We start from the raw sequence: 14824 nt of genomic DNA, 5'->3' as shown, positions 1-14824 counted from the left end.
ATTTATTTTTGTAACCATATTCAGCAGAAACCCTTGGTACAGGGACACTCTATCCGCAACCCGAGGACGCGTTCGGTGGCTTTGTCATAGGCCCTTCGGTTTCCATTTGGAATCGAGTCAGGTGGCCCTCACTGTTTACGTTTCTGTCCCCCCAAAATCAGTCCAAGGCCATTTGAAGGCAACCCCCGACACTTGACTGAAAGCGAGAGCTTGGTGTAAGGGTGACGAACATAATGTAGAAAAGTTCGCATTTTGGAACAAATCGAGGGCGAGGCACGAGATACGTGATGAGCATGTGTTCGTTAAAACCGAAAGAGCTTTAACAAAAGATAATTCGCAATCACCAAATTACAGTTTTGTCGATACTTTGGCCTTTCATCTTAAATATCTTGTGCACAAACTTGGGGAAGTACAAAGACCGAGCATGCAGCGTGAAGTAAATACATTATCGAGCGCGAAGCGCAGGAACCAAAAGTCGCACATCCTAGACGCGCTGAAACTTGCAAGCGATTGTGCCCGCTTAGCGGGCAGATTGTTTTTACATTCTCATCATTTATGATTGAGAAAGTATTAGAATTGTCTGAAATTTGACACCATAATTTTTCAACGGATCTCCACGTTTCGAGACCGCCTGAATCCGAAAATCAAGTTTTTACGATGGCGTCTGTCTGTCCATCCGTCCGTTCATAAACACGATAACTCTTGAAAAAATGAATGGATCAAATCGATCTCTGGCACACTTTTTTTTAGGTCCTAAAAGAAAGGACGAGTTTATTAACCAGCCATTTTTGAGAAAAAATAAAAAAATGAGCGTATTTTAAGATTTTTGAGACCACTTTTTTCTGAATTTGAAAATTCTATGTACGGATAGTTATAGAAATTAAAAAGGATAAACAATTTATCCCTATTACTTTTTTGATAGAAAGAAAATTCTCAGAGTTATAGCATTTTCAAATTTTTTTAAATTAACTGAAAATCAAAATTTTAAGCCAAACAACGCACAATATGAAAAAAAAGTCAGTAAAAGAAAAACATTTCTTTTTGATAGCCCTATAAGATTATTATAACCAATTTTTTAGATTTTCTTGGAAAATCGAAAATTCAATTTTTGATTGCACAAAAAATAATGCAAAATCAAAAACTCCATTTTGTGGTCAAATCATGTAGGATACGAAAAAAGATGAATTTACAAAAATCATTATTACAAAAAAGATCTACAATCTCGTTAAGAATCACTTCTTGATAGGATGCGTACATTTTGTTTTATTCGTGAAAAATAACTTGAAAAATAAAAAAGAAATAAAAAAAAATGTGTGGAAAAACGACGAAAGCTACGAGACTATGAAGACGCATAAAATACTGCGATCTAAAAGAGATCTTTTTGATAAAGTTTTATTAAAACATTCCAAATGCAAAGAATAAATATCTGAGCGCAAAGCGCGAGATTCAACAGACGCGGGCTCTAGGGGCGCCTAAACTATAGAGCCGCGCGCCGCGCGCGATCAAACTGTGCCCACGAAGCGGGCAGATTTTTCTTATAATAGTTTAACAAATTGATAATTTCTTTTCACATTTCTTATTATTTTTCATGAATGAAATATATTCTATTCCGCGACTTTAATACGTAACCTCTCTCTGCTCTCTCGCATTCTAATTCCATTCTAATTCTTCATGTCCACAAATCATCATATCATAATCTATTGTATACACAAAGATAAACGTGTCAAAGCAATGAACATCGGCAAACAGTTTTGGCAACATGAAACTTGTTACACCATAGACTAAAAGTTTTCAAGTATTTTTGCCGCAAAGATTTAAGCCTTGATTTCAATGAGTAATTCATAATAATAACATTAAAAATTACGAAAAATGCTAAAATTATAATAAAATAACAATTATTATAGTAAATCATAGCAAACTATAGTAATATTTTACAATTTCTAAAATAAAGAAATATATCGTTTCATCCGAACTCTTGACATGTAAGCTAGGAACTTGTTTTAGTGAAAATTTAAACGAATAAAAAAGTTATTTTAATATAAAAATTAGGTTTGGAACTTAACAGTTACTACAATAATTAAATACAGCCGATAATTATTGAGTCATACTTTTCATGAGTAAGTTGATCTGGAAACTCCCTCAAAGTACGTATATGGCGCTATCGAAAGTTAATGTACGTAAAAAATCAATATATTAGCGGGCGCCCATAAAAAATGCATTTAGGTGTCCTATACATTTTTCATCAATAAATATATTTTGGATTGCATCGGAAATAAATCAATTTAAAATGCCGTAATGTAATTGATGACAAGAATATTCCTTTCACTTTTACTGATTCAATATGAATAATTTATTATTTATTTTAAAAATATTTTCTTAAATAGGATGCAAAACATTCATTTGGGAATTTTTCAGAGATAATACGAGTGAAAAGAAATTGGAGAACACTTTCTTACTTTACTGGTATTACTTACAGGAGTACAAGCAGCGACGTAGCCAAGATTTCTTTTCTAGTGGTGGGGGCTTCGATTTTTTTCGGAGGGAGCGTCGGGTTTCTGTATAGGCACAAAGTGGGGGAAAGGAGAATTGAATAATGAAAATACTTAGTTTCGGGAAGTTTCACTCACAGGAGTTTCACTCTTTCTATTGCAATCTATAATATATTTATTTGTTTAAGCAATATAATCTTTTTAAGGCGCCTTGACATGGCTTAGGGGGTGCCAAGCAAGGGGATAGCAGCCAGGGTCGCACACTCCCTCCGCCACCGGGGTAGCGACGGGCTATTTTCTTATTTAAAAAAAAACGCTTTTTCTTCATTTTTCCTTAAAACCATGAATTGCTTAGTATTATTTGCAATAAAATCTACATTTTCCAGTCCATCTCACTCAAACCTACACCCCACCCACCCAACCTCTTGGGTATCCCCCCATCCCCAGTTGGGGTAGCAACCGCTACTTTTCATACATGGTTTCTGCGCCCCTAGTCGCAGCCGAGAAACGCCGGCTGCGCGCCCTTGCCAGTACGCCACTGTTTAATAGGTATTTATTATAAAATTTTCTCGCCGCCGCCGCTGTATCAGGAATTCCTCCTCTTCTCTACCCATACAACCTCTGCCCCCACCCCCCTATACCCTCTCCAATTGACCCTCCCTGCTTTAAAATCCCGTTATAATCCAGGTAGGACCCCATTAGATCATGGGTTTCTCTCAGGGTAAACGAGGATTCCTTTAAGAATTTTGCAATAGGAGATAATAACGGTTCTATATTGGTTCTGAACGGAATAAGAAATTTTGCGCGAATTGGGTATATCCGATCCTAGCCAGGATCAATTCGGCATACATTTTCATATCAAGGGCTATTCGGTACACATACAGGGTACTTGCAAATTTTATCCGGGTCTTATACGGTCCTAGCCGGGATCTATTCGGCATAAATTTTTATATCGGGGGCTATTCGGTACCTGTATAGGGCACTTGCAAATTCTATCATGGTCTTATCCGATTTTAGCCAGGATATAATCGCCATAAATTCTCGTAACCGGGAATGATTCATCCGGGTCCTATCTGATCCTAGCCGGAATCTATTCGGTACAGAAGCTTCAAACATATGATATAATATAATGATATATATATATATATATATATAAACGGAGAAAACGATATTGAAAGAATTGCAATATATACCGTAATTCCTGCGCTATATATCGTAATTATCACATTATAATAGCGTAAAATCGTGATATCGTACATTGCAAGATTTTACATTCTGTTATTATTTTATTATATTATATATACGAGGGTTCTAGTAGTGGCCAAGCGATGTTAGTTCATTATAATATCCTAAAAAGCTCCGGAACCTGCTTGTACGTTATCATATTGCGCTTTATTTAAATACAGAAGTCTTGCGATATCATTGTGCGATATCTTTTTTCTCCGTGTTTATTGATTTACAAAGGCTTAATTTAAATATTTACATTTAGATTTTTTAAAATTTAAATTCTAATTTTGAAATGTTCAATTAAATTATTAAATTAACTTCCGATTTCTGTTAAAATTGTAAACATTTAATATTGAAAGATTGCATTACTTTCAGATTTATTATAACTAAAAAATATTAAAATTTTAATAAGATTTTCCACCATTAAAAAATCTAATGAACAAAAGCAAACAAAAAAACCAAAATAGCTACTACTAATAATTTGTTTGAATATACAAGTTGAATATATACTTCCAGATAAAAAATACTTGAATCTGAAATATTTTATCTTTAAAGTTGAATATGAACATTAGGGTGGTCTTAAAATGCTAGAAACTGCTAGAAACCCACAAATTTGGTTTAAAGAATCACAGATAGAATATCGCTAGGCCCTTGCACGAGACCGAAATGAACTTGAAAACATTGACCAATCTATGTCCCTGTGTGAAGCCGTATACACTATACACACCCTGCTAGAAACCCACAACTTTGGTTCAACGAATAAAAGATAGAACCACGCTTGGCCCTTCTACGAGACCAAAATGAACTTGAAAATATTTATTGATCTATGTCTCTTTTTTAATCCGTATACACCTTGCTAGAAACCCACTGAAACTTCTGAAAGTTTTCAGAAAAATGACTTTTTGTGAAGAAAAACGGCTTTCTATGGTATGGTATTTCTTTAATTGATTTTTTCTCTAAATGTATCAATTTTATCAAAAAATGATGTGATAATGAAAATATGCATCTCTAGGAGTAGGCCAACTTTTGTTTGAAACTTTTTCCTGTAAAATCAATATCAAGAGATTTCACCTGAATTTCCGGCTACTTTGAAGCCGGAACTAAGTAAGTGCCTGGCAATTCGCAGGTGCTATTTCTAATGCCATCCCTACATGTACACCAATTTTTAATCTTATCCGAGTCACGTTCATTAATTGTCAAAATTGACACCTTTGACAGGTCGCCACCGCTCAACGCAGCCGTATCACGTTGCCATTTACGTTGTGGGCTTACGGTCTATAACCTCCTTTCCCCACTTATTTTTCTCAACAACCAACACATCCCTTCTTGTCCCCTGATGTTCGTGTACCAACCCACTAATAAAGTTGTTTATTTAAAGTTTAAATGTAATTTAAAATAGTAAACTATGCCATCAAACAATGGTACCACCTTTTAAAAAGTGCACAATGCCGTGGATAGTAATTCCACCCAATAAATACATTTTTTAAATGTTTAGAGGTTCAAAAAGAGAAAATACTTCAGAATAGATGAACATTAAACAGGGTATATTTTTCAGGTTGAAAAATAGGAATTTGAAAGGATTAAGAAGATTTTTGTTGTTACAAACTGATTTATGTTAATTAGGCTGCCAGTTATGGGATTTTTTGCGGATCTTCTTCGCCTTCTGAAAATTTTCGTTTCTTTATTTCTTCACATACGTAAAGAAAATTATTTGACACTTGTCTACTGGTAAATTTTGATCGATGCCAAATTAAAGCCATATTCCCTATACGTCGAATTTTTCTTTTTCTTACACGAGAGATTCGTATCACCAGCGATAAACGCGATCAGAAATTCGAAAAAAAAATAATCAAAAAATTGTAATGAGCACATTGGGCATAAAACTATTTGTCTTAATGTGAATGTGTGTTTCGAAATTTAGGACGATTAATTGTCTCCATCACGACTATAGATTCACGTTTTATTCAATAAAATTAGAATTAAGTGTAAATATTCAAACAGGGAACACTTACTGTAAGTGGAAACATTATGTGCTCGGTAGCAGTTATAACTTAAGATTTGAGCATTTTCAGTGATAATTCTACAAGATTTTATTTTCATACACCAGCGACAGAAAATCAAGGGAAGTGTATTTTGCTTCTAAGAACTTAGCTCGGGTTCGTATTATTCAAATTTGAAAAATATTATTGAATTCCTCAATTTTGTTAAAATTCTAGTGGTATATAATTAGAATACATTGAAACTATAGGCCGGCGAATATATTGTAAAGTTCCCTTATTCCATATTTAATGTTTTATATTATCTTTACGGTAATTGTTGTTAAAAAATCATTTATGCTCAGATTTAAATTTATTGCGCTTAAAAATATTTTTGAAGTTAAAGTATTTTTTAACTAATATAAAACCACAAGGGACATAAAAGTTAAAACTATCATGAAAATGCTCTCTTATTAAGTTGATAAAAATTTTAATATAAAAATTTCCAAAAAATTGCAAAGTAGTTATTGGTAGAGTGATTTTTGGCTTTAGGGTCCAATAGCATATTCAATTCAATTATGAGAAGAACTTCGGGACGTAAAATATTCTTGATTTAACGCCTGGGAAACAACAAATTGGAATTTATGTATAAAGAAAAACCTTATTTTTTCTACTTCTTGCAGACTATATAGTAAAAATGAGGAAGAAAGTATAATAAAGAATAATAATTGATCAGATTGTCTCAAGCGATTATTTTTGAAAAAAAGATGGAGATGTATGAGGCAGAATCATATTTTAATTTTTAATTCGACTACAATAACTTCTTTTTGCTTTTCGGATAGTTACCTAAGTCGAAATTTAGGCCCCACTTTAAAGCCGTACGTAACTCCTACCTTACTAGGTGCTGGAATCTGTAAAGTACCCGAGTCGAAATTTAGACCCTACTTTGAAGTTGCAGTTCCTTATTAGAACCTGCTTTGACGCTATTTAAACTTATAGCCCCTGCTTTAAACTTTTAACTCCTAGAAAATGAAACATTAGAGCCTACTTTGAGGTTGCAACACCTCTCTGAAGCTACTTTTAATCTTTAGAGTCTGCATTTTCATAACTCAAGACCCTACTTTGACGCTGTTTAACCTCCCCTTCAATAATGATCCTAAATTGAATCTTTTGAGCCTACAATGTTCGAACTTCATGAAAATAAAGAAAAAGTATTTTTTACTTAGGTTACTTGAACTCTTTGGCCATCTTAATGACTGAATGCACACTTAATTAACAAAAATATTAAATTCAAGAATTAACCTACTCTTCATTAATTACTTATATATAAATCAATACTTCTTTGCAATGCTTAATCACAGAAAAATATTTTCTCTTAACTGAAAATGCTAAACATTTTATTTGCAACATGAAATTATGGAGAAAATCATTTTTTTTTAACGAACAGTACCACTTTTCCAATGGTTTGGTTATCTTTGTTACTAAACAATAATAATTGAGAGTTTCTAAAACATTTTTTTGTGAGGAATATTACTATGTACGTGTCTACCACTTGATTTAGGAGGAAACAGCATTTATTTTTGTCAGAAAATGTTAACTGTTTTAAATGTTTTATCATAGTTATTGGAGAATAAGTGCAGCCAAACGTATGCAAAATAATTGACTACTCATCTCGAATTTTGAGACGAGACAATTGGGTATACAACCAGTACTGTTACTGTTAATACAAACTTATTTCCTGATGAATATTAGATTTAATCCTGAACTAACTATTTGTATTTTCTGTATAATTGGATTAATCATGATGCTGAACGATTTTTTTTTAAATCTTTGCTTAATGAAGAGATAAAAAGACATTTTTATTGAAATCAGCAAATTTGACATTGTATTTATTTAAGTAATAAATAACACAAAATCAAAGATTTTGGCCCTTATTGGACAAGTGCTAAAGATTTTTATCCAAGACACCCTAACGCGCTCCGTTAGCTGAATCGGTTAGGGCTTTAGGCGTTTGGTAAATACTCAGTGCGTGCGTGCGATCTCGGGTTCGTTTCTTAGTACTTACGGATTTTTCAGTGCACTATGCTTTCATAAAATCAGAAAAAGTAAAATAATATCTGTGCTATAAATATCAAGGATATTCGCAATTATTTTTTAGACATATTATCAACAGAATTTTTTGATTATGATGCTGAACCATAGTGCACTGAACAATCGCACGCACGCACTGAGCATTTACTAAACGCCTAACGCCCTAACCGATTCAGCTAACGGAACGCGTTAGGATGTCTTCGATAAAAATAATTATCACTTGTCGATTTTTTAAAGAATTTTTTACGATTTTTGAAGAGTTTAATATAAATTGGTTTTGTTTTTTAGAGGTATTCTACGTTATACGCTTTAAAAGAACTTGCGGCTATATATTTAAATTTGATTCTGTGTTATTTATTACTTAAATGAATACAATGTTAAACTTGCTGATTTCAATAAAAATATTTTTTTATCTCTTTATTAAGGAAAGATTTAAAAAAAGTAGTCAATTATTTTTCATACATTTGGCCGTTCTTATTCTTCAATAAATATGATAAAAAAACTGAAACATTAAACATTGTCTCACGAAAAGAAATGATTTTTTCGCCTAAATCAAATGGTAGACACGTGAATAGTAATATTTCACTAAGAAAATGTTTAAGAAACTCTCAATAATTATTGTTTAGTAACAAAAATGCCTAAACTATTGGAAAGTGTTACTGCGTTCCTAGGAAAAAATTATTTTCTCCATGAAATCATGTTGCAAATAAATTAACCGCAATACTCTGATAAAAATCTAATAGCAATCAATAAATTTAATTATAATTATTAAATATATATTTTAATATATTTTTACAAATTTTTATTTCTACTTAATATTTGTTGTTAGCGATAGAAAATATTTTATTTTTATAATTTGTTGTGATTCTCAATCATCTACATGACTGTTGAATACACACACTTTAATTAATTATTGATAAAAATGTTTATAATGACTTATTAATCGACATTATTTAGTAATTTTCCATGATGATTATCATTCTCATACAAATTTTCATCATTTTCAGTTAAGGGAAAATATTTTCCTGCGATTAAGCATTGCAAAGAAGTATTGATTTATATATAAATAATTAATGACAATTAGGTTAAATCTTGTATTAAATATTTTTGTTAGTTGAGTGTGTATTCAGTCAGTAAGATGACCAATGAGTTCAATTAACCTAAGTAAAAAATAATGTTTACTTTATTTTCATGAAGTTCGAACATTGTAGGCTCAAAAGATTCAATGTAGGATCAGTATTGAAGGGGAGGTTAAACAGCGTCAAAGTAGGGTCTTGAGTTATAAAAATATAGGCTCTTTGAAAAAAATGAAAAATTTTCTACAAACTATTTTCCTCAATGCAAAAGGTAATCTGATGAGGGAATCTGTCCGACTCTGACACTTGATTGTAGAATTATAAATAAATACTCAGGAAGAAATCGAAAAACTAAGGGTCTTCCTCATAAATTCCAATTTGAATTCAATTAGTTAATAATTGCACCAAACGTTTCGGCGCACAATAATTTTAAAATAAAAGTCACCAAATTTTAGTCAAACAAATTCCATGCATTTTTTCGAAGAAATGCTAAAATAAATAGAAAATATTAGAAAATTTCCATCGTTATTGAAATAATACAAATGAGGGTTGGCGCCGTCAGCACGGACACGGCCTTATTTGTTATTTTCTTGCATTATTATTAATAGGGTCTTTTTTCTCATTTTCATCAAAAAATAATAATTTGAAAAATATCAGCTACACATTTAAATTTATTCATACCATACAGAATTATAAGTTTTAATTATTCCATGCTAGCTTTTTCTTGATGAAGACAGGAATAATTTGAGATATAGTGTGACTTGTATATATATATATATATATATATATATATGTGTGTGTGTGTGTGTGTATAGAAGGACATTAGAATGACTAAAGGGATTAAGGTCAAGGTTTAAAACCTCTAGGTCAATTTGTGCAAAATTCCCGCAGCCTGGGTGAGAGAGAAACGCATTGCAGTGCGATGAGGAAGTAATCGATAACAGGGAAGCCTCCGTAGTGATTTTAGTCGCCAAAAGAGACCCAAGGATGTCAAACTTGTGTTAAAACCATTTATCAAAGTCAAGGCTAAAAATAACATCAATATATATGTGTCCCCTCTTTTTAAATCAGAATAACTCGATAAGAAGATTTTATTAAATTCTCGTCGCCTATAAAGGACATCAATTTTTTCATTAACTTTTCCTTATTTTTAACTTAGTGCTTCAAAATTTTAAACGGAGACCACTCAATGTTTTTCAATCACTACACATCTCTATCAATATCTAATAATATTGATTAGAAATAGTAGACTATCATATAATATGTATTTTAGTTTAATTTAATTTTAGCTCTAGTTAAATTTCAGTTAAATTATAAGTATATTGTTTATATTTCCGTGCCGTAGTTAAATTTGACCCAATGGCTATCAGAGGACATATCAGTTAAATGTAGAACTTTACTGATTTGTTATTATGCTTGTAAAAAATAAACTTAGGCAGTACATATCGACGTTACTAGGATGGCCATAATAGAAATAGAAAGCAAGAATCTAGGTCACCTAGTATTTCAATATTAAATTTCAGGAGTTATTAAACATTTGCGATTACATTAGATCGTTGAAAAATGAACCAAATATAAATTAGGCCCAGAAAACAATTTTGTTTACTTCTTTATGTAACTAAATAATCTCCGAATCTGACAGGACAAGTAATAAAAATAATAGTTTTAAGTACAATTTAAAAATGACGGTTTTAGCATTTAAGCTTTCAATATTTCACAATATTAAATGGCTAGACTACAAAAATCAACAAAGCATGCTCTAATTCATTTTTTTATTTGACAACCATGTGGTTTAAAATTGAGCAAAAAATATTAAACTTGAGATCAAATTTATTTGGAAGTTATTGAAGGTGAAATCAAAAAATACTTTCTTTCGAAAACTACTCAACCACTTTTAATGAACAAAAGTATAGATATTTTCTAAAAACCAAAGGAAAACTTTTCCAGAGAAATGAGGAAAAACTTTCGAAAAAATCTACTTAACAAAATTGTATAATTTTAAAGAATTTTTTGACGTGCTATTTTCGAAATCCATATTTTTACAAAAACATCATTTTTAGGATAAAAGTGTTTTAGAGATTAGAAATATACTTTACATTTAAAATCATCAAGATTATTGTTTTTAAGAGCGTTAAAACCAGTTACTTCATTCTCCTCCATAAATACTCGAATAACATATTTTTAGATTATTAGGACTAATTCCTAGTTTGAATAAAATCTGTATTTGGAGTGAAAGATCGGCTAAGTTCAATATTTTTTTTTGTTTGAAAGGTTTTTGTTTAATGCTTGGGTTAGAATCCAACGAGCCATTTTTTTCACTCCGAATACAGATTTGATTCAATACAAGGATAGACATTCAAATATTTATGTATATTTAATTTTTATTTTTGAATTTTATTTTTCTGTTAACAAAATTTTATAAAATAAACTATAAACTATTGTTTGCTTAATAGAACGTTAATGTTTAATAATATTTAAAGACAATTAGAAAGAATGAAACTAGAAATCCAAAATCCGATTTCAGAGCTACTGCGGACGAATTTCTGAATCCAAACAATTCAGAGTATGAACATAGATTTCAGGGAGTCGAAATCTCTGTCCGTGCAACATTATCCCGATCACGCTTCAATCTTGTCTTACTAGTCTTTACCTTTTTTACAAGTTTATTTTTTTTATTAAAATCAGTTCCTCCAATTATGAGAAAAACTACTTTTTTATTTCATTTTCTCTCTCCATAAACAACCCTAAGATTGTAAAAAATAGGTGCAGCCTAGATAGGACCGGGGTATATGACAGGAGGAGGGTGGTATGTTTAAAAAAGAGTTTTTTCTTAACGAAATGTATTATTTGAAGGGTGGTAGTACAGGACTAGATAACCAAAAAAATCGGAATTTTCAAGAAGAGCGAAAAAACATTCAGCAAAATCGAAATCGGAACTTAAAGATAAGACAAGAAGCCACGTCCGAGATAACGTGTTTCTGATTTAGGCCTCAAAAATTTTATTAGAAAAAGTTATCTAGTTTCGACAAAATAGATGTATAACCCGACAATCTCAAAGTGAGATTACGATTGTATTGTAGAAGTATTGCAGAATCACAAACATTTTTAACAATGCAATATTAATTTCAAGAAATATCGATGCTGAAGTGATGAAAAAAGTATATTGCTAAGCTCAAATCCGAAGCTAAGATTTTAAATCAATCTTAAATTAAACTTTTTTTATTACATTAATTTGAACTACTTTTTATTAATGTTAAAAAATTATTATACTATTTAAAGCTCTTAAAAAATTTCACAGATAGATTAAAAAATGTTAAACAATGTAATACTTCTCAAAAAAGAGATAGGTAGGCAGGCCTATCCTGAAAAATGGATATAGGTACAATGGTACATATGTCGGCCTCAGTGGCCTCCATATAATCTAAATCATAATTCTAAAAAAATACGATTTCACCATGGGTGCTAACTTATAACCGAGAAGGAATGTACTTGTCGAAAATCCGTGCGGATTTATCCCTAGTATGCCTATTATGGTAATGCACAATTATCACGGTGGGCACAAAAGTTGGCGACTTCTTCATGACATCGTTAAGACATCTTTACGACAACATTACGGAATCCTATGTCCATGTCTTTAAAGTGTCTTTACGATGTCTTAAAGACGTTATACACGCAGAAAAAAGAAATGTAATATTTACTTATCAAGAATTGTAAAGGGTTCCTTGTAACCGCAACAGTATAAACTGCTCTTAATAAGAGGGTGAAAATGTCAAAATCACTTAGCATTTCGTAAATGTCACAATGAAATTACTGTTAATTCAACGGTTATCCTTCAGTAAAATAAAACCTCTATTCCTTCGTATTACATACTGAACGGCATGTAAAATCCACTGAACCGAGATTACAATAGTAGTGCAGTGGACAATACCGAAAGATCGGTACATGCTACCGATCCGATCGGTTTACTTAACTCGCCCCTAAAGTCGCAACGCAATCTATCCGCGCGGAGCACCGGGTGAATCCACGACGCAATCGGCAATGAATGGATTGCATCACCTGAAAAACATTCCTTTTTGACATTCCTGTGACATTCGTCACATTACTCCATATTCCCACTTTGCAAGGAAGGGGTTTTATAAAAATAATACAATTTTGGATGGCAAAACTTATTCACAGATCGCGTACACTTGAGTGTCTATTGGAGCAAGACGTGTTTTTATTCCGTGACTGTTTCAGCTGACATATAGATATGTTGTGAATACTAGAACTTTTGCTGTGTGTCGCGATGGCATGGTTGCGTATTCAGAAGTCGTTCTTCAGGTCACCACACTCAGTTACAAATGCATTTCAAAATTATTTTACAGATCGCAACTCGTATACTAGTGTAGTGGTTAAGACTGTTGACTTGCGTGATTAGGTTTATGCGTTCGAATCCCCCCCATTGCGTGCGAAATTTTAATGTTATTATAAGCAGTATAACTTATAAATAACGATTAATTATAAGTATATCCGAAAATATTTATAAGAAATAGCCGTGCGCTTATTTATTAATTATTTTTTAGCAATACTTTTTCACAATTTAGAGTGCTGTCTTAACTGTAGTCTACGCCGATCACATCATTCAAATCTCTATATTATTCGTTAAAGTGACATGATAATTCGTAATTGCAGCATCCAGAAACTGTACAGAATAGCGACTGGATCGGTAAAATCTACTGATCCGCAGGTCAGCACCACTTAAGAATCGGTACTAGTAACCATCATTGATAGTCATGCTTATTTGCCTATAATTGTAACGTTTACTGAACTGTCATGTTGTCCATATACGTACTAGGAAGATCGGTAGATTTAACTTGGTTTTCAGTAAAATGTAAGGTTCTTTTTTCTGCGTGTATGATCTGCCGTTGACTTTACGCAATCGTAAAGACACCGTAGCGTTATGGAGATAGGGAGTCGTAAAGTTGTCGTGAAGATGTCGTAACAATGCCCACTGTGATTACAACTATTGCACCTATTAAGTATTATTACGTGTTATTACCCATAAATTACATTGAAGAGTGACATACCTGTCGAATTCGCTAAAATACTGGAATAGGTCTATATGGGGGGGGGGGGGTAGTATTATTTATAATTATAATTAAGCAGTACATTTGATTTTAGCATCAGTTGAAGTAAAATTCAATTCACAACGAAACTCAAATAACTAGCCATACAAGAAAAAATATTGAACTTTGTAGCTCACCGCATAAGTTATACATATGTACATGAGAAAATCACTATTGAAAAATAGAAAAATCAATATGAAGTGAAGGAAAAAAAGTGTGTCACTTATGGAATCAATGTCTATTGCAGGTTTTGCGATTCTGTACATTTTTCTGACAGTGCCGTATGTACTACCATGGAGAACTCAAGGCCCCTTGGCAGAATTTCTTTCCTGGTGTCACTTAATTGGGGCTGTTAGTCCTTGGATCGGATCCTTCCTTTATCATGTCTTCATGAATGTGAATTACGGAGAGGATGTCTACAGAAACTTGCTGAAGATCGACATGCTCGGCATTTGGCTCTGTCAAAGTTTTGGTAACATTTTTCAGGGATAATCTACTACATTAAAATTTTTTTTTTTTGAAAACCTATAGAGATCTTTTGCATTCTTCCCATGCTACGCGCACCGAATTTCGGTGAAGACTGCTTTCTTTCGACTTCCGAAAGATTGCTTCAGTATTTCCTAAAATCCTGAATTGATAACGACTTACAAAACCTTCAAAAATTGTGTGTGAAGGTTTCGAAACCTTAAGGATTAACAATTCTTCAAAATGGAATAATATTATATTCAAGGTAATCGAGATTCTACTGTTTCAAAATGAAACATTACCAGGTGTATACATATGAAACCGGTATTTTTTCAAGAAAAAAACACATTTATTTCAAGAGAATGATAACAAATATTTTATTCAAAGTATGCGCC

General features: G+C 32.1%; 1 protein-coding gene across 1 annotated transcript in view; it reads left to right on the top strand.

Annotated features, from left to right (window-relative positions):
• The window catches only part of LOC117175892 (progestin and adipoQ receptor family member 4), a 41141-nt gene that overhangs the window by 14047 nt on the left and 12270 nt on the right, over positions 1-14824 (top strand). The window contains exon 2 of the mRNA XM_033365717.1: positions 14212-14436. Coding sequence (XP_033221608.1) covers positions 14212-14436 — 225 coding nt within the window. The remainder of the gene's footprint in view (positions 1-14211; positions 14437-14824) is intronic.

This window comes from Belonocnema kinseyi, chromosome 7, assembly GCF_010883055.1.
Source record: "Belonocnema kinseyi isolate 2016_QV_RU_SX_M_011 chromosome 7, B_treatae_v1, whole genome shotgun sequence".
NCBI classification, from domain to species: domain Eukaryota; kingdom Metazoa; phylum Arthropoda; class Insecta; order Hymenoptera; family Cynipidae; genus Belonocnema; species Belonocnema kinseyi.
Note: the sequence above shows the minus strand (reverse complement) of the source record. Positions and strands in the feature narration are given on the sequence as shown.